The sequence below is a fragment of the Saccostrea echinata genome, unplaced genomic scaffold (genome assembly GCF_033153115.1).
Source record: "Saccostrea echinata isolate AGI-Se365-2 ecotype Australia unplaced genomic scaffold, CSIRO_AGI_Sech_v1 ptg000064l, whole genome shotgun sequence".
Classification (NCBI taxonomy): domain Eukaryota; kingdom Metazoa; phylum Mollusca; class Bivalvia; order Ostreida; family Ostreidae; genus Saccostrea; species Saccostrea echinata.
Genome location: NW_026889813.1, coordinates 8,398,161 through 8,417,373, shown reverse-complemented (window position 1 = coordinate 8,417,373; position 19,213 = coordinate 8,398,161). Strand labels below are relative to the sequence as shown.

General features: G+C 30.7%; 1 protein-coding gene and 1 pseudogene across 1 annotated transcript; both read left to right on the top strand.

The window, feature by feature from the left end:
- Window positions 1-14,641: 14,641 nt before the first annotated feature.
- On the top strand, window positions 14,642-15,792 carry LOC133175732 (uncharacterized; annotated as a pseudogene).
- On the top strand, window positions 15,791-16,376 carry LOC133175731 (uncharacterized). The gene has a single exon (XM_061310837.1). The coding sequence runs from the start codon at window positions 15,795-15,797 to the stop codon at window positions 16,374-16,376; it is 582 nt and encodes a 193-aa protein (XP_061166821.1). The 5' UTR covers window positions 15,791-15,794.
- Window positions 16,377-19,213: the final 2,837 nt, after the last annotated feature.

Below are 19,213 nucleotides of genomic sequence, written 5' to 3'. Positions count from 1 at the left end.
TAAAAACACATTTAATTTATAGATATCTCATGGAAAATCAGTTCATTCAATAATTCCACCAATTTAAATAGATTTTTCAAATGTTGAGTCTGAAATTTTCCATGAATATTTTTCAATTTTTATACAAGTGTTCAGAAGTTTTGTTAGTTTGTGCATACTGTATTTCGATATTATATAAATCAAAGCCGGAAAAATATGACCATGTTTTTCTCTGTTTCGATTAATCCACCAATCACTGTGGTATTGTACATGCATGGATTGTTTATTGTTAATTGTGTCACTCATGAATGCAAGAAATGGTAAATATATTTACCATATCTGATTATCTTCATATCTTCCTACGTTAAAACATCCGTGAATACAAAATTTTAATTTGAAAAAACAAAAATTTACGACTTTCTTTATTTTCATATAAGTTCCTTGCTCTACAACTAATTTATTTTTTTTTTAATTTCAATCTTTAAAAAAATGTCCAAGTCATTTTTACAATGTATAGAAAACTATCGATACATACAACTCTAGGATCTTATTACAATCACAGGGTGTGTAAGCATTGTTATTATAATTATAAATAATTAATGTATAAAATGTAAGAAAGTACGCAAAATATTGTATCATTCGTCCGAATGTTACAGTTCAAAAAAGCCCATTTCATAAGAAGAAATATGGAGATAACAATTAAACACTAATCAAGCTCAAAAGCCCACTGAAACAGTACATATCCGGGGCAGAGGTGGGATCAGGTTCCATGGAGGAGTTAACATCCCCCTGTCGACACGTCGTGTGCTCCTGATCATAATCGCGCAGTCGAAAATATCTCAAACAGACGACTTTAAAATTCCAGTTCTATTTATTTATTTGTAGTGGATTGATAACAGCGATGGGGTTTTATAGGGAATAAAAGAGAAAATATTCAGTAAATGAAAATAATACTATATAATCACAAGTAAAACAGCGTTTCATAACAAATATGATAAATCCTTCATCAACAATTAGAAAACGAAATGTCGATGGACCACATTTGATACTAGTATGTTACAATGTTTTATGAAATTAGGTATCTTGTTTGTGAGACAATCATCCTCTGGTGACTAAAGTTGAATATTTCTGTATTGATGACAATTTTAGAACAAAAGATGGAGACAATTCCTTTTTTAAAAGATCAGTACAATATACATGGGGGGAATAAATGTTCAAAAGTAAAATATTAATGTTACAGTTCTCTCTTAGCAACGAGGCATTCTTCCTTAGTTAGTAAATTAGAAAATAATATAGCTACTAATCTTTATCCTGTTCCTCTAAAGTTTTTTTTAAGATTAAAATTGGGTAAGGCTTTTATTATAATGAAAACTGGCTCACCGCCAAACCTACAAATAAATTGTCCCAAAAATCAATGTTGCAACTCTTGATTTAAAACTTAAGAAAATTGTATTTTTTTTATGAATTAGGAGTGTAAAAGAAATGAAGTTAAAAAAAATTATTACGTTAAGGGTTGATAAACCAATTCTTTACCTTATCAGGTAGATGTAGGTTAGACTTTGTTCAAAATATCTGAATTGAACCTTGGCTCAAAATATGACCTTGATGGAAAGATGCTAGTACTCCTACTCGGGACTTAAAAATATTACATTCACTTGAGCTCGTGACATTTCTTATTAAATGTTTTAATAGAAAGAAATTAAAAATCAAGTTATGTAGTATTTGCTCTTTATGTTTTATGAAAATACAAAAACGTGTCAAATGAATTTCAGATAAAACATTGAACCTTCGTTAATCTGTCTTTGTTAATTGTCTTTATTCTATATTTGTATCATTTGTACAGCAAATTTAATAGATTATGCACATGTTGAGCACGATCTCTATTTAAAAGACATTTAACATAAAGGGAATTTTTATTTTTCATTAAAAGTGATATAGGCAGTAATTTTGTAATTTTTAATATGTTTGACATGCCATTTAACTTCAAACTCAGGAATGAATAACCTAAAAACCCGATTTTCTTAACAAAATTCCCATAAGCATGGAGATATAAAATAAATTGCAAAATATGACTAAAGTCATTGTTGTAAAACAAAGATATTATGAATATTTTTGATCGAATGACTCCAAGTGGCCACAGATTTAAAAAGAATTTTTTTTAAAAAATAACAAACAAACAAACAAAAACCTTTCAACTAAAATTCATAGGAAACTGTTTTTCGCGACCAAAACATTTTTTTTAAATATCGACTCTGATATTTTCCCTGATTATCTATTTCACAAATCTCAAATCGCAGACACTTTTGAGGAGTACCCAGAAGATCAGAAGATTTATGAGATTACACATTCTGTATTTTGAATGCTAAGCATGACAAACCGGAAAAGAGATGATCATGTTCTTCTCTCAGTATCTAAAATCCACCAATCCTTGTCATGAATTAATTGCATTATTTGTTTTGTGTTAATTGTGTCGCTCACGACTGCAAATGTTGGTAATTATATTTACCGTATCTAATAATATTTCTTTATACAACATAATCGTTAATATTAAACTATGCGTGTTTGATTTAAAGGGATTATTTTTATTTTTAATTAAATACTAATCATTTAGCAGACCCAAAGGACACTTTTAAAAACACGGGGGCGTAGGGGTCAACAATGTAGTTCTACCTATCAGTTTTAAAACAATCGTTGAAACATCTTAGATCTGTGTCCGATGTGACTTTAAAAAACTGATTGAAATATAGAAAATAAAATAGAATAGAAAAAATTATTTCCGATCAGAAAATCTGCAAAAGGAGGGGAGGGGTAAGGAGAAATCCTCTGTTGTTTTGAAAGAAATTATGTGAAAATTATTTATGCAATTCACACAGACAACATTTCTCTGAATGTAATCTCGTTTTCTTACCAAAGGATCGTAGAGTATCGTAGAGTGGAGAAAAATCACTTTCTGTTCACTATAACTGAATACTAGAATTTCTGTATTGGTGACAATTTTTCTAAAATAATTCAAAAAAGTTAAGGAACAGCTATAAACAATCTTTGTTGAACATGAAAATGGCAGATCTAATATATCTCAATATTCTATATACGAGGGTCATTCAAAAACTACGTAGAAAATGTCGTTCTTCGTCATATCATTTTTAGAAATTAAAATTTAGCACATTATCATAATTATGTAAAAACATTTATTTTGTTGTTGTGAGCAGTTTCATTTTATTTTATCAAATGGAACTAATGATACATTATTTTAAAATCTACATGTTTGTCACCAAGGAGCACACTTATTAACGTAAAGTAAAACCATTACTTCAGGTTCTCAAAAATACACTACCTCTTCATTTCACACACAGTCTATGGTGCCTTACACATTTATCTAAAAAGTTTCTATACCACTTTTTACTTATAGCTTCCTTACAGTTATCAAAGCATCAACATAATTCGTCAATGTATTCATTTTTTTACCGCGTAACTCTGCTTTCACTATTTCCGCAAATTTGAAGCGCACATCTCTTTCCATGACGTTATTAACGATTTTGACCTGAATTTTACTGATAATTAATTTCCTTGGGGCCGTTCCTCGTCCAATTAAGAGTCTTAACTCAAAAAAAATTCCTGTGACATTTATACACATATGGCCATTAACTTTTTTCCCGGTGCCACACGAAATTGCATCGCTAATCGCTGCTGCATGACGTCCTGCGACGTCATCTTTTTTTTTCAAGAAGCACTACTTGTCTTCTGAAAGCGATTTCTGTTCAACAAAACAATACATTATATCAAAATTCGGCATATGAAATGAAGTAACCATACTCAATTAGAATATTTTTTATTTGTTTAACGCCATGTTAAAGAGAGATGATTATAGACATTTATAGTGTTGAGATCACATTACTTAATTTTGACCTGCTCGGTGATCTCATTTTTGCAGTTTTATATTTTCAATTGTTTTTAAATATTGCAGTACAAAATGATATATATATATATTTACTTCAAAGTATTCGAATTTATTATTAAAATATTATTACCGAATATGGTCATAATAAGAAATTTTAAAAAGTCTACGTATTTTTGACTGACCCTTGTATATATTTATTTTTATTTTATATATATTTTAACATGGGACGTGCCTTGGTAATTATACCAATCTAAATGTTCAAGTAAAGTTACTGCTGCAAATCTTGATAGAAAATTTACATGACGTCTTACCAAAAGTGTACAAAAAAATCCTTTAACACTAAAAAAAAATATTTTATGTTAAAGTTTGATAAACCAATTATTGAACTAAGTTAACACTTTGATAAGAATAGTTTAACTGTACCTCAGGTTAAAAATTTCATCTTGAATGACATTATCCTTGAGCTTATAATCAGGTATTAAAAACAGTTTGATGAATACATTCATTCGCGATTGTGACATTTCTTATTTGAGTTTTATTAAAATGTGCCCATTTAAAGTATTCCATCTTTTTAAAAGACAAATCAGGAATATTTTAAATGCTTTTCAGTTAAATTTAACATGATGTCTGGCAATTCTACATTTTATCTATGAAATACTTGAAGGACTAGCAAAGTGGGAACGACTTTACTTTACCGGTCCCCAGAAAAACGCGCCAAAATATTGTGTCGCCGTAGGCGACTTCAATATATATGAGATCGCGTGAGCGATCGAAAAAAATAAAAAGTATGAGGTTTTAAGCCTTTTTGACCCCAAATCGAATTCTACGGATAAAAGTTTAGTTTAAAACTTCGTTTTTAAACGAAGTTTTTAACCTCGTTCTCTGAAAAAAAGTAATAAATATTGTTTATTCATTGAAAAGGAGACAAAAAATGATTGTCAACGAAGCGCGTGCGGCGCATGCTTAGTGCCGTTTCTTTCGTACTTAACCGTTTTTGTTTTTGTTTTTTTGTTGTTTTTTTTTTTTTTCATGTAAACAAACCAACGAGATGTCGTTGAAGCTGAATTAAGATCTTACAAAAAATAAAGATGCATCTGAATTTCCTAATTAATCTAAATGAACAAGGCACTAACCTTAATCTCTCGGATTGTATGCGAGGACTAACCCAAATCTCCCGGGCGGATGCTAGACTAACCCATGTTCGAGGACTAACCCTAATCTCTCGGATGGATGCAAGACTTACCCTAATCAGTCGAAAACTTGTGCAAGGACTAACCCTAATCTTTCAGGTGGGTGCAAGACTAACCCTAACCAGTCGAAAAATGTGCAAAACTAACCCTAATCAGTTGAGTGACGTAAATCTTACGTCATAGTGCAATGAGCGTGCGGATCTTGCAGATCTGGGGACCGGTAAAGTAAAGTCTACCCAAAGGAGTAATAAAACTTGGCATTCTCCTGATACCTAAAGACTGATTGAATTACTTCCCTGTTTTCTTAAAAAATGTTCGAAAACTGTTGTTTCCTGTGCAAAATATCTATTTCCAAAATCCCTAACAATAAATGTTTTATCAAGAGTGCGTATCATTGCTTCCTTCAAATTATGAGACATTTCACAATATTAGACATCCAGAAAGTAATTGAATTGGCTTATATACAAATAACACTATAGTTTGTTATCTACGGTCTCTTGTGATCTCTATATATCGATGGCTTCCTAGCTGTTCTGTTCCTGTTATAATCAAACAAGCTCTGAATGGTCTCCCATAATGTCAAACAAAGAAGGACCTCTCCTATCTTTAGTGTTCAACGACTTACATAATGAAATTTAACGTAAAAGTCACAACATCGGGATCTCAACTTTACGTTTCAAATCCACCCCTTACTGATAACATTTCCTGCATGTGTAGCCGATCAGTTTTTCAACAGTAGGCTTTCAGGAAATATTCGACATAACGTGCAACAATTCCATGCGATGGTGATTTAAATTCAATTCCAGTTATTCCATGCAATCTTCTTAGCTTCACCCCATCCAGTAATAGTTTCGTTACCATTCTATCCAAGAGGTTAAAAGAACCTGTACATCTGTCTGAAACCTATAACCATCTTAATTTGACATTTTCCTACACTGTAATTCTGATTTGAGTGAGGGAACTCCCAATACCTGCAGGAAGACACATATAGATGGTAAAGATAATGAACAGTGATCGACCTTCAAAAAATCTATAAAATACAAATTTGCAAACAGGGTATAACCCCCCCCCCCCTCCCTGATATTCTAGAGGTGGGATCAGTTGCCTAGGAAGAAAAAGCATCCCCTGTAAACAGATCACATCTGCCATGAACGTGAGAGCATTGTTCAGGTAGACGCCTATTTGCCCAGATGACTTAAAACATCTAAATCCTAAACATAACATTAACATAATCATCTAAAATGTCCAAAGAATCATTGCTGCAACTCTTGAATTAAAAATTACGCATATTTTATTCCTTTATTAATTAGGAGTGTAAAACAAAGTTCAAAACAAATATTTATAATTTACATTTGGGGTTGATAAACCAATTATTTACCATAGAAGTAGATAAGATCAGACTACCTTAATTGAACCTATGCCTCAAAATATTGCCTTTGAAGTGAAGGATTCTAGTTGTACTCCTACTCGGGACCTAAAAATAGTACATTCACTTGAGCTCCTGACATATTTTATTTGATGTTTAATATCAAGAAATTAAGAGCGTCAAGTTAAGGTATTTCCTCTTTATTTTGTAAGACAAATGTGGATGATACATGTCAAATGAATTTCAGTTAAAACATTGACACTTTATTAATCCATCTATGTTAATTGAATTGTCTTTATTCTATACTTGTACCATTTGTACTACAATTTTAGCAGATTATGCACATGTCGAGCATGATCTCTAAAATTAAAAAAAAAGTTTAACCTATATACATTTTTTTGATTTTTCATTAAAAGTAATTTCTAATACGACTTTCATTGTAAAATGTTTTTGGTTGGATAATACACTGATTTTTGAGGCAGTTAACGAGCATTAATGAAAAGGAAAGTTTTTGCTTGTGACGTTCAAATAGAACAAGGCAGACACAAAGCTTCGTGACGTATTTCATGTAAGAAAACGCAACAAAATAAGACGTAAACATCAAACAAAATGCAGGAATTGCATTGGAATTACGCTTACGCGCCGTTGGTAAAACTCAGTTTGCAACCGTTAAATCTGTATTAACGGTTACAAATAACAAGTGAGTTTTTTTCCCTAAATTGGTTGTTATTTTATCATTTTTGCACATTTTTGAACACATAATTAAAGTTCAGAATATTGTAGATAAAAGGTAAAAACCGATTTCTTTTCAACAAACTTCCCAGAATCATCGAGATATTGAAACTTTGTTAAATATTACTAAAGTCTTATTGTTAGAAAACAAATATTTCATTTATATTTTTAAGGAAGACCCCAATTGGCCACAGATTATATATATATATATATATATTGTCGATAAATTATTCTTTTCTTCGAGAATCACTTTTTAATATTTCCTAATTGCTGTGTAGCATTTTTATGAATTCCAAATCTGACTAAATAACAATCCTGATCAAAAAGTAAACCGAATGAAAATTAAGATTTTTTTACTATGTATCAAACTGACAAAAAAATTCTGCAATAAATTTCGATACCTAGGTGAATCATTTCACTCATAGTAAAAGGAATGTGACTGTAATATTGCTATTGGGGTGAAATACTGCTACATATATATATATATAGAGAGAGAGAGAGAGAGAGAGAACAATTAAGCAATAGCAAAGCAAGCAAGAGAGACTGGAGAATATATCATTTTTGGACGTCCTCATAACACTAAATGGAGATAAATTTTCTACTGATATTTACAACATGTACAAAATGGCGGACACCCATCAGTACATGTACATTCATTTCGGTTCATGCCACCCCAGACACACAAAACGTTCAATTCCATATAATTTATCAAGAAGAATCTGTACGTAAGTTAGTGATGAACCACGCAGAAAGAAAGATCTTGCAGAATTGAAAAAATGACTTCTGGATCAGAAATATCCTTTAAAGATTATAGAAGAAAGAATTAAAAAGACAGTAAAAGACCTAAAAGTACTTCCTTTCGTTACTACCCGCAATCCAAAAATCAAAAACATAACACCCATTGTTCAGCAACTCAATGGAGTTCTAAAAACTGATGAGAGAATTCCAAAAGTTATACAAAATTACCAATTTATCAAAAGTAAGAGGCAACCAAAGAACCTTCGCTGTATATTACGTAAAGCTGCACTTTCAACAGAAAGTTGAGGACTTTCCATAAAAAAATTCATTTCATACTTAAATGCATAAAATTTGAAAGTTTGAGAAAAAGTCTATTAAAAACTATTACTCATGTCACCCAAGTAATACAACTGTTGACCAGTTTCAACTCAGTTAAAAGAATTGTGTAACTTTGGAATATATATATATATATATATATATATATATATATATATATATATATATATATATATATATATATATATATATATATATATATATATATATATATATATATATACATGTATTTTGCAATTAAATTAAGAAAACTCTATCATTTAGGCTATGGAACGCTGCAAACATTTTTAATGTCGATTGAAATTTTCCTTTATTACTAGTTTTAATTTATAAAATTTCGAATTGTAGATTCTTTTGGAGTACACAGAAGATTTAAGAGTTTGCACATTCTTTATTTTGAATGCTACGCATGACAAGGCCGGAAAAGAGATGATCACGTTCTTCTCCCAGTATCCAATAATCCAACAATCACTGTCATGAATTACTTGCATTAATTGTTTGGTGATAATTGTGTCGCTCGTGAATGCAAATGTTGGTAATTATATTTATTATATCTAATAAATCGTTAATATAAAAATATATGTTTTTGATTTGAGCTTGTGTTTTTATTATCATATTAAATTCTAACTCTAAATTTAATTATCAACCAGGCCCGAACTACATATAATTCTATGTTCTAGGTGACAATCACGAGGGCGTAGGGGATCAACAATGTAGTTCTATCCATCAATTTAAAAATAATCGTTGAAACATCTGTGTCCATTGTGATATCAAAAAATGTGATTGAAATGTAGAAAAAAAAAAGATTATTTCGACCAGCCAATCTGAAAAACGAGGGTACGGGGAATATTAAAGAGAAACCCTTTGTTGCTCTCAAAGAAATTAAGTGAAAATTATTTATGCAATTCAACAGAAAACATTTCTCTGAATGTAATCTCATTTTCTTACCAAAGGACCACGTTTGATAATAAAATTGTCGTGAGACCTCAAGTACCTTAGAGTAGAGAAAATCACCTTCTGTTCACTAAAACTGAATATTAGTATTTCTGTATTAGTGACAATTTTTATAAAAGAAGAGGGAAATTAAAATGTAACAATTCAAAAAAGTAACGAAAAAGTAATATGCAATTTTTGTTGAACATGAAAATGGCAGATCTAACATATCTCAATAAACTGTACATTTTTATTAATCTGTTAGGATGGGACGTGCCTTGGTAAATAAAAGACTGCCGCCAATCATACATGTAAAGTCACTGCTGCAATTCGTTATAGAATATCTACATGTACGTTTTTTTTTTCAAATTAGCTATAATCTGCAACCAAAAGTCATTTGTTTTTGTTTTGAACATATTTATTGACAAAAAACCCTTTTTAATAAAAATAAAAAATGTGTTATGTTAAGGTTTTTTCAGGCAATTATTTACCGTAAATGTAGATAACATTTTCGTAAGAATAGTTTAATGGAACCTCAGGTTCGAATGTTCACCTTGAAAGAAAGAATCCTGGTGCTTATAGCAAGAAATTACAAACAGTTTGATGAAGTACATTTATTTGAGAATGTGACATTTCTTATTTGAGGTTTGTTTTCAAAAAGCAACAAATTAAACGTGCCCAGTTAAAATATTCCACCTTTTTTAAAGACATATACAGGAGCATTTTATATGCTTTTCATTTACAATTGACATGATATTTGGCAAATACAAAATCGATGAATGTCAGTTGACTTAAATTTATATTTTTTCCAGGTTTTATTCAAATCAGACAATGGTGTGTCATTTTGAACCTTATAATCCACAGATTATGTACATCTGGGACGATCTCTTTCTATCTGACAGAAAAGACTGTATCTAAAATATGATAATTCATTGAGCTTAAAATAATATTCTTAAAGTTTTATCAAACAATGTTTTCATATTAGTTTTATTCAGTTGTTCTCCTGTCAAGAAAGGAGAGGTCACATGTACAGATGTTTAGAATGCAAAAATAAAACAAAAAGGCCCATGAACCATTACGCTTACTTGGGTAACCTCAATAGAAAAAATTTTCAAAAGACTTCTCCCTCTTTTTCCCAAAATTAAAAAAATTATATATAGTGTGGTCCTGTCTTAGGCCCAGGGGGTCTTCATTGCTCGTAATCTTCACCTTTTTCATCCAAATCTGAACCCAGCAAAATAGGGATACTTCAATATGAATATGACTAACATGGCTTTGTTGTTAGAAGGAAGTTTAATTCTGTATACATGCATTCTGTCAAATTTGATCCCCGATTTAGGCCTAACCCATGATTTGAAATTAACTTCAAATCACACAACATATGTGACAATGTTTGCATATTACTATGATTTAAGGAGGTTCGATCCTGAGCTTTTGAGCAGATTTTGGTCTGGACCTTTATTTATAAAATTCTGCATCATTTTTAAGTTTAAACATTAAATCTGAATTCTACAATGCAAATTAAACTATATCCAATGAAAAAACCACGATTAAATTCCATTCAAAGAGGATTAAGCCAGGAACTATATTTTGTTGCGGAAGGTTTTTTAGGAGAAAATGATCATTTTGTCTCCTTTTGAAATATATACAGTACAGTTAAGTTTAGATTCCTATTTTTCCACGCTGGTTGCACACAGAGCTGTTTTTTGCAGTGAAATGTTTTATGCTGGTTCTGAAATATCTATTAAATTATTTCTTATGAATTCTTTTATTATATTGTGACAAATATAGTAAATATATTCTGAAAGTCCAGGAGAAAATTTAGCCAATTTTAACATAAAATTAACACTTTTTTAATAATATCTAAAAATTTACATCATAGACCCCCACTTTTGTTTTTATTTTCTGAATATATAAGATAACTTTGATCAATCTGCCTAAATTCAGAAAAAGTTTAAGACTTTAAAATAATTTTCTTGCTTGTTAAATTTTTAATGTCTGAAAAATCACATTTTTTTGAGTGCAGAAAGGTCAAATAATTGATTATGCGAAGCAATTTGAAACTTTTTCTTCGTCACAATTTTGAAGTGTCTTTTTTTAAATAGACTTATAGTTTAATTTGTCCCATGATTTATTTGGATAAAAACATTGGAGGGAAAACGTCGAAGATGTGATTTTTGATTAAAACACAAATTTCAGTGCAAAAAGGTCATATTAAATGTACTGTAGCGCCAAAAGAAGCGTATTGACCCCCATTTTTTGTTTTGATTTTTAATTAAGTTATATGTGTAGAAACTAAAAATATACTTGACAAAAAAAGTTTAAGACTTTAAATATCAGGATCCAACCTAGTTAACGTAGGTCGCGGGTTTGCTGACGTCATTAAAACTTGGTACGCAATTCTTATGATTCGAGTGACTTTCTTGTGCACATTTGATTATGACGTCACATTTTAGAGGACTAAACCTTTGGTTTTGTAGTTCTACAGTATGCATACTAAATTAAAATGTAAGAAATGTATTCTGTAATGGAAAAAGTATTTTAATTTATAGCTATACAACCGTAGTTAATTAAAAAATAAATAAACTTACATATTTGAATGGTTTAGACCAAAAAAAAGGACAGATAATGACTTACAAGAAGAAGAGCTAGTGTTTTGCAATTATTTAATCGAATTTATTTTATTTATCGATCTATCTATGTTCGCCTGTACGCCCATGAATCCACATTGTTCTGCTTTAAGAGAGAGAGAAAGAGACTAATTTTTTATTTTATATATATATATATATATATATATATATATATATATATATATATATATATATATATATATATATATATATATATATATATATATATATATATATACGATATATAAATATATCTTTTCTCTTTTCTTTTTCTTTTCTGTTTATTTTTGTTTATTTATCTCGATAAGTGATCACAAGGTATTTATACAGCAATTTTAACAACTACAAACATAATTATCATGATAACAAAATTAGTAGTAAACATCTTTATTTAATTGTTAAGTATTTGTTTAAAGAAACAAAATGAAAAAAAATTCGAACAAAATATATTTGAAAGGTTTGGCGCAAATTTTATTACGTCATTTTTAAAATACACAAGATGAAACATTTCCTTTAAGTTTGGCTTAATGGTGGCTTATAGGTCCTTAATGATGGTTTAATGGTTGTCTTTAAGTCACCATTAAGCACCTTTAAGCCACATTTAAGTAATAAATACACCACCATTAAGTTACCATTAAGCCATCTCAAAGTCCTTAATGGATGCTTAAAGGTAGTTTAATGGTGGCTTAATGGTGGCTTATAGGTGCTTAATGGTAGCTTCTAGACAATCATTAAGTCACCATTAAGCCACCATTAAGCCAGACTTACAGGTGCTTAATGTCCAAACTCCATTAAGCTACCATTAAACCACCTTTAAGCCACCATTAAGTCACCATTACGCAGTCGATAAAACTGCTTTTATGGGTTAAATATTATTTTTATAATGATTTCTTCACAAAAATTATAAATGTCGAGTTTATACATTTGTTAATTCGGCGAAAATAATGTAAAAGAAAGAAATTTTTTAAAAAAATATTAAATGAAAAAAAAAGCATTCCCAACAGGATTCGATCCTACGACCTTTAGATCGGAGGCCGAACGCTTTAACCACTGAGCTATCGAGGCTGTTGAAAAATGAAGTGAAATATAAAAACTTTATTTTTAACAAAACTTCTTTGGTATGGTTACAGGTACCTGTACATGTATTTTTTTTCTGATGTTTATATTTATTAATCAATAATACAAATAATTCTATTTATATATTTTTTTTTTAAAAAAAGAAATTTTTATAAAGTTTTAGATTAAGTTAATATTTCTTAACCGTGGACCGGAGTTCGGTGTGATCCTTTGAAACAACTTTTTGATTTTAAGTAACTGAATTCCTCGTTCTGTTATTCGCAGATTTATTAGCATGAAAAGATTGAAATTCAACAGATATAACAAAATTTTGTTATTAAAAAGGAATATATCATCGAAAGAGAACGATGGGGGAAAAAAAAAACAGATTATAGTTCTTATAAATATGCTGCGTATATTTACGATTTTTGACAATCTTTCCGTAACAATCAAGTTGTAAAATATTTTTGTAACATATCATCTTCAGTTTTAATTCTTCTTATATCATTATGGGTATCAAAATAATTGTCTTTTTGTGTACAATCATAATTTCTAATTTGTTATATGCTTGCATAAATTTTAAGTTTTGTAAAAATAATATATCATCAAAATCTGTCACTGTACGTTCCCGTGTATAGTTTCCTGTTAATTGACCGGGGACTGGTGGGGACACCTAATTAAGGTCTATTGTCTAACTAGTCTATATATTGTACACTGATTATTTTACCCCGCTTCTCAATGTGTATAAATCTGGTCGGATGCCCTGTTTAATCTGATCGGCTGTTCTTCTGAAAATTGATTTTGAAATAACAATCGTTGAAGACCGACTATATTTTGATCAATTCTTACTGCTGCATTATTTTAAATAAATTCTTACTTCTGCATTATTTTAAATAAATTCTTACTTCTGCACTATTTTAAAAGAAAGGAAAAAATAAGGGCTCTTAACCACGAATTAATTCAAATTATTCATGAAGTAATTCAATGATTGGCAGTATAATCTATATATATATATATATATATATATATATATATATATATATATATATATATATATATAAATATATATATATATATATATATATATATATATATATATATATATATATATATATATATATATATATATCTTAAACATTTCTCTACCCCCCAAAAAATTAAGAGACTAAGAGATATTCCAGTAGAAAATGACTCTAATTACAACATTTCTATATGAATTCGGCAGTGGAACGTGGCTCTCCAAACACGAAACAAAAATATGTGACTTTTTAAAAAAAAATTAATATATACTATGTATTTATGGGTAAAAATAATTTAAATACAAGTATTCAAACAAACTGATTTTAGGGAGCGAAAATTTTAAGGCATTTGGTGAAGCTGTTCTCAGTTCCCTAGTTTATAAGCATTGACGAAAATGTTAGAAAAAGCGAGAAAAAAAATTATGAATTGAATAAGTATTTGCGTAAATGATTCTGAAACAACTTCAAACTTACCAAGTTAGCTTAAAGACTTGATACTGGATGCGTTAAGGTGGTTTAATTAAGCTTGGACATTAAGCCACCATTAAGCTGCAGCTTAAAGGTGGCTTAATGGTAGCTTAATGAAGTTTGGACATTAAGCACCTAGAAGCTGCAGCTTAATGGTGGCTTAATGGTGGCTTAAAGGAATTAACTTCTATAAGCCACCATTAAGCTACCATTAAGCCACAATTAAGCGATTGCTTAAAGATGGTCTTTCGTCCTGTGATATATCAACGTCACAAGTGAAAAACGACTCGGGTACCATGAAGCACAAAGGAAAATTTATTTCTGAACGAAAAAGAAATCGCTTGGAAAATCTAAATCGAAAAGAAAACACTTCCGTAAATGATGGTAAGAAAGAGCAAAGAGGTACAGATGAACAAGAAGACAAAAATAATTCCTGGGTTGAGGGAAGAAGAATAGTGGAGCTAAGCGTATTGGCTCAAGGTTTGAAAGAGTACGTTTTCTGCAAAGGCAACTTAAGATTAGATGCTTGTGTTGACGAGAGAAAGTATGGATTGGCTTCTATCCTGTACATAAAGCGTGTTAAGTGCAACAACTTGAATTCAGTGCCTACAGGCAAGAGACACAGACGAATTCGAATGGGAAAGGACCGCTAAGATGCTTTGATGTTAACACAAAGCTTGCTGCAGGTATTTTTCCCCTTAACAAGACTACTATAGTACTTAAATCCGTAAATACGTATTAATGCATATTAATGGTACTATTTACAAAAGATATAAAACTTACTTTGAAATACGTATTTATGTACGAGAATTTAGAAAAATAAAAATATCAAGCATTTTCACTTGTTATTTTTTTTTGACAGCTGTTTACGGGAGATAAATGATGTTGATTTTGATTGAAGCAATGTTGCATGCTGGTATAGGGGAACAGCAGGTTAATAATATTCTCGCTGAGCTAAACCTCCCCTCCATTCATCACAAAACTCTAAAAGAACGAGAAAGAGAAATAGGATGTGTTATGGAGGATGTTGCAGAGAATTCTTGTAATTATGCAATACAGACTGAAATCCTATGCTCTAATAGGTATATTTACATAACATAATCCCAAATACATTAAAATTAATTTACCCCCCCCCCCCCTTTCCACACACTACTCCATAAAATGCATTAAATACTTGTAGTGGGGCATTCTTATAACAAAATTGATATAAGAAGGAGTTAAATGTCTAAAATTTATTTTCCAGTGGTGTTTTATTAGCTAATTATCATTTATTGCATTTTCAAAATTAATCCAAAAAATATTCTTCATCAGCGGAGACGCACCGGATCTACGTTGCGACAAGGGTGCTGAAGTTTCATGCGATGGCGGCTGGCAAAAGAGAGGAACGGGAAGAGAAAGGGAAAGAGAAGAGAAGGGAAAGAGAAAGGCTTGGATGTACGAAAACTAATTATGGATGACGACAGCACTACATTTTTGAGAACTAAAAAGGCAGTTTCAAATATTACAAAATGTGGCGATAAAAAACATGTAGTTCGGAACTTGTCGAACGCATTATACAAGGTCAAAGAAACACATGGAGGTCTCTCTGTCAAAACTATAAAATACTTCCAGAAATGTTTTACATATGCTATTCAGCAAAACAAAGATGACATAGAGGGCATCCGAAAAAATCTGTTTGCAACAGTTCCGCATGCGTTCGGAGATCACAGTCAATGTAACTCAAGTTGGTGTGGATTTTTAAAAGATCCAAGCACTTACAAACATAAATCATTGCCCTCGGGGAAAGATCTTGTTGGAGAGAAACTAAAAGAAGCTCTGCAGGATGTCTTTCAGAAGCATGCTGAAAAAGCAGAAAAGTACACAGACCTTGGATCATCAAATGCCAACGAAAATTTAAACCAAATGATAGCGAAGAAGGCTCCGAAAGCTCAGCACTACTCTGGATCAGAGAGCCTTTCTTATAGAGTTGCTGCTGCTGTTGCCCAAAAAAACGAAGGTCACAAATATATTTTACAGGTAAAGCTGTTTTAATATTTTAATAAAGTACATTATCATCATATACGGTAACAGGGGCGGATCAACATTTTCCCCTTTCATGGATGGGGGGGGGGGGGGGCTCACATTTTTAAACAGTCAAATTGCAAAAGAGGCCAAGAGCAAATTCAGGAATTTCCCTTGAATGATACCAATTAACATTACAAGCTCAAAAATTATTAAATAAGTAAAATAATAAAAACCAAACCAAACAAACAAAGAAACAAAAAAAAACACTCACATACAAATAAACAAACAAACTGTGTCCAAACACGAAAAAAAAACCATTCCTTTAGAATGATCAAAAAACGCAGTCTTTTGAAATAATCCGGTTATTACAAACGTTTTAATATCGGGTGTGGAAGGGGGGGAAGGGGGGGATCCCTGCCAAAAAGAGTACTTAGCATCTATGTATACTCGTACGTAAAAATATGCATGACAAAATATACTTTAAATGCAAAATTTCCACCTTCATTTTTTTTTTTTTGATTAAAAATAGATAATCCGTATTACAGATGATAAGATAGCTAATGAATATCTTAAGTAGGGGCAAGATTTTGCATTAATTTGTTTTCTTCAAAAGGTTATCTCGGCATGCAACCTGTTTCCTGGAAAACAAACAGAAAAACAACAGAGCTTGCTCTATAAAAAAGGTCAAAGAAACAACTTTTCCGGAGTACCTACAAAGCCAAAGTAGATTGTTTAAAGCTGAGGGAACAGAGACAGACATCGGAGGCAACAATGGAACTCTGCGAAGGTACAACGTACGCAACAGATATAGACTTTTCAGCGTCGAATGATGAATTAGATGATCTTATCATAGAAATTCCCATATCTGAAAGACAGCCATCAAATGTTCTACCACAATCTTCTGAAAACTCTATTATCATTGTTGCTGATTTAGAAACCACTGGTCTATGTAAGTACAATATATATATATATATATATATATATATATATATATATATATATATATATATATATATATATATATATATATATATATATATATATATATATATTAGGGATGGCAATTTCTAATCGGTTAACCGGTTACTCGGTCGGAACGATGGTAATCGGTTAGGAAATCTGTAATCGGTTAGTCGGAAAGAAATAAAATTTGTGTCAATTTGAACACAGTTTCCAAAAAATTCAATAAAAAAAAACACAATATATCTGAGACTTTAGTTTTTTCATCTGTCTATTTAAGCTGATTGGGAGATAATTAATAAATAAGCCTCTCCGGATTGACATCGCAGGGATAATTGGTCAGTTTTCGAGATGTTAATTGCTGTATAAACACGTCATTACCCAGTCTGTCCTGTGTTTCTTCAATGATTTTAATTAAATGATCGTTGAGTATCGTGAACTGATTTAAATGTGTTTTTACCTCTTCTTTCCTATGAAATTACCAATATAATTATATTATAAAACAAACATTGTAAATTAGTTCAGACTTAATAGTTAATTTTGAGTATTAAGACAATGCAGAATGAGTTTACAAGACATCTCTTCTTATTTTAATGAATCTGAGACTTCAAGCATGTTTCATGAGTATTTTAAAGCCACCTATGACGTATTTTTTGTTTTTCCTATTAAAATTGAAATAAAATATAAATAGTGTACTGATCAAATATAAAATATTGGAAGAAAGTTAAATCTCAAGAACAGCAGGGCCATTATATGTCATATTCCCAGGTAGAATTTAATCCCCTATCCTGGCTCCACATTACGACTGGGGAACATGATTTCTTCACTACCTCGGGGTGCTTGCAAATTAAAATTACTATAGAGTGTCTTGTTCTTAAAGGTGCTTAGACACAGATTTGAAGTTTGTATTTTCTCAAATTTTCTGTATAATATCACAACTTATATGTTGCTATAGCATTTCACACCAAAATAAAATTAAAAACTTATTTAATCTGGAAATTATTGAAACTACGAATTTCGGGAGACGTTTGATTAACACATCCCTGCACTTTCACAATTTTTAACTTTATCCTTAATACTTAAGAAAAGTAGCAATTTTGTTGTGTATTGACGAATAATTTTACATCTATAATCCAGAAAATTCAGAGTAAAAATGTGCGAAAGCAAAACCCACTCACTTAAGTATTATCAGCCCGTGCTCAGTGTTGTGTGGTTGTGTACAGAGTTTAACAAATTGAACACACCAGTGAAACGCAAACTGTTTTTGTAAACAGGGCACGAGCTCTGTTGTTGTTAATGTTTACGTTTCACCTGGTGTGTTCAATTGTTCAACTCTGCACACAACACTGAGCACGGACGGACAATACTGGTGAGAGGATTTTGCTTTCTACATTTCTACTCTGAAATTTCTGCATTATAGTTTTACTTTTTTTCATTAATAAACAACATAATTGCTACTTTTCTAAAGTAATAAGGATAAAGTTAAAATTTGTGAAAGTGCAAGGATGTGTCTATCAAACGCGTCCAGAAATTCTTCCAGATAAAATAAGATTTTTATCAAATTTTCATATGAAATGCTATAGCAACATATAAGTCATGAAATTATACAGAAAATTTGAGTAAATATTAACTTCAAATCTGTGTCTAAGCACCTTTAAAAAGAAGATTTTTAAAGAATTTTTTTCTGTATATAATCTCTGCAAAACTTTGATCCTTTATTGTGACTCCACCCTAAACCTATTGACGATGATGAGAACAATTAAAAATCTACATTATGACAGAGTAGGGCTTACATGTAGTTTCTTGGGAATACAAAAACTTACCCTGTTTAATAATCATAACTTGAGGAAAGATGCAGCATCCAAAACATGCCTGGTGGTGTAAAGTCTACACTTTATCAATGG

Excerpts from the sequence above, each read along its gene's own strand:
- LOC133175731 (XM_061310837.1), top strand. The coding sequence starts at position 15,795 with ATGGATGACGACAGCACTACATTTTTGAGAACTAAAAAGGCAGTTTCA.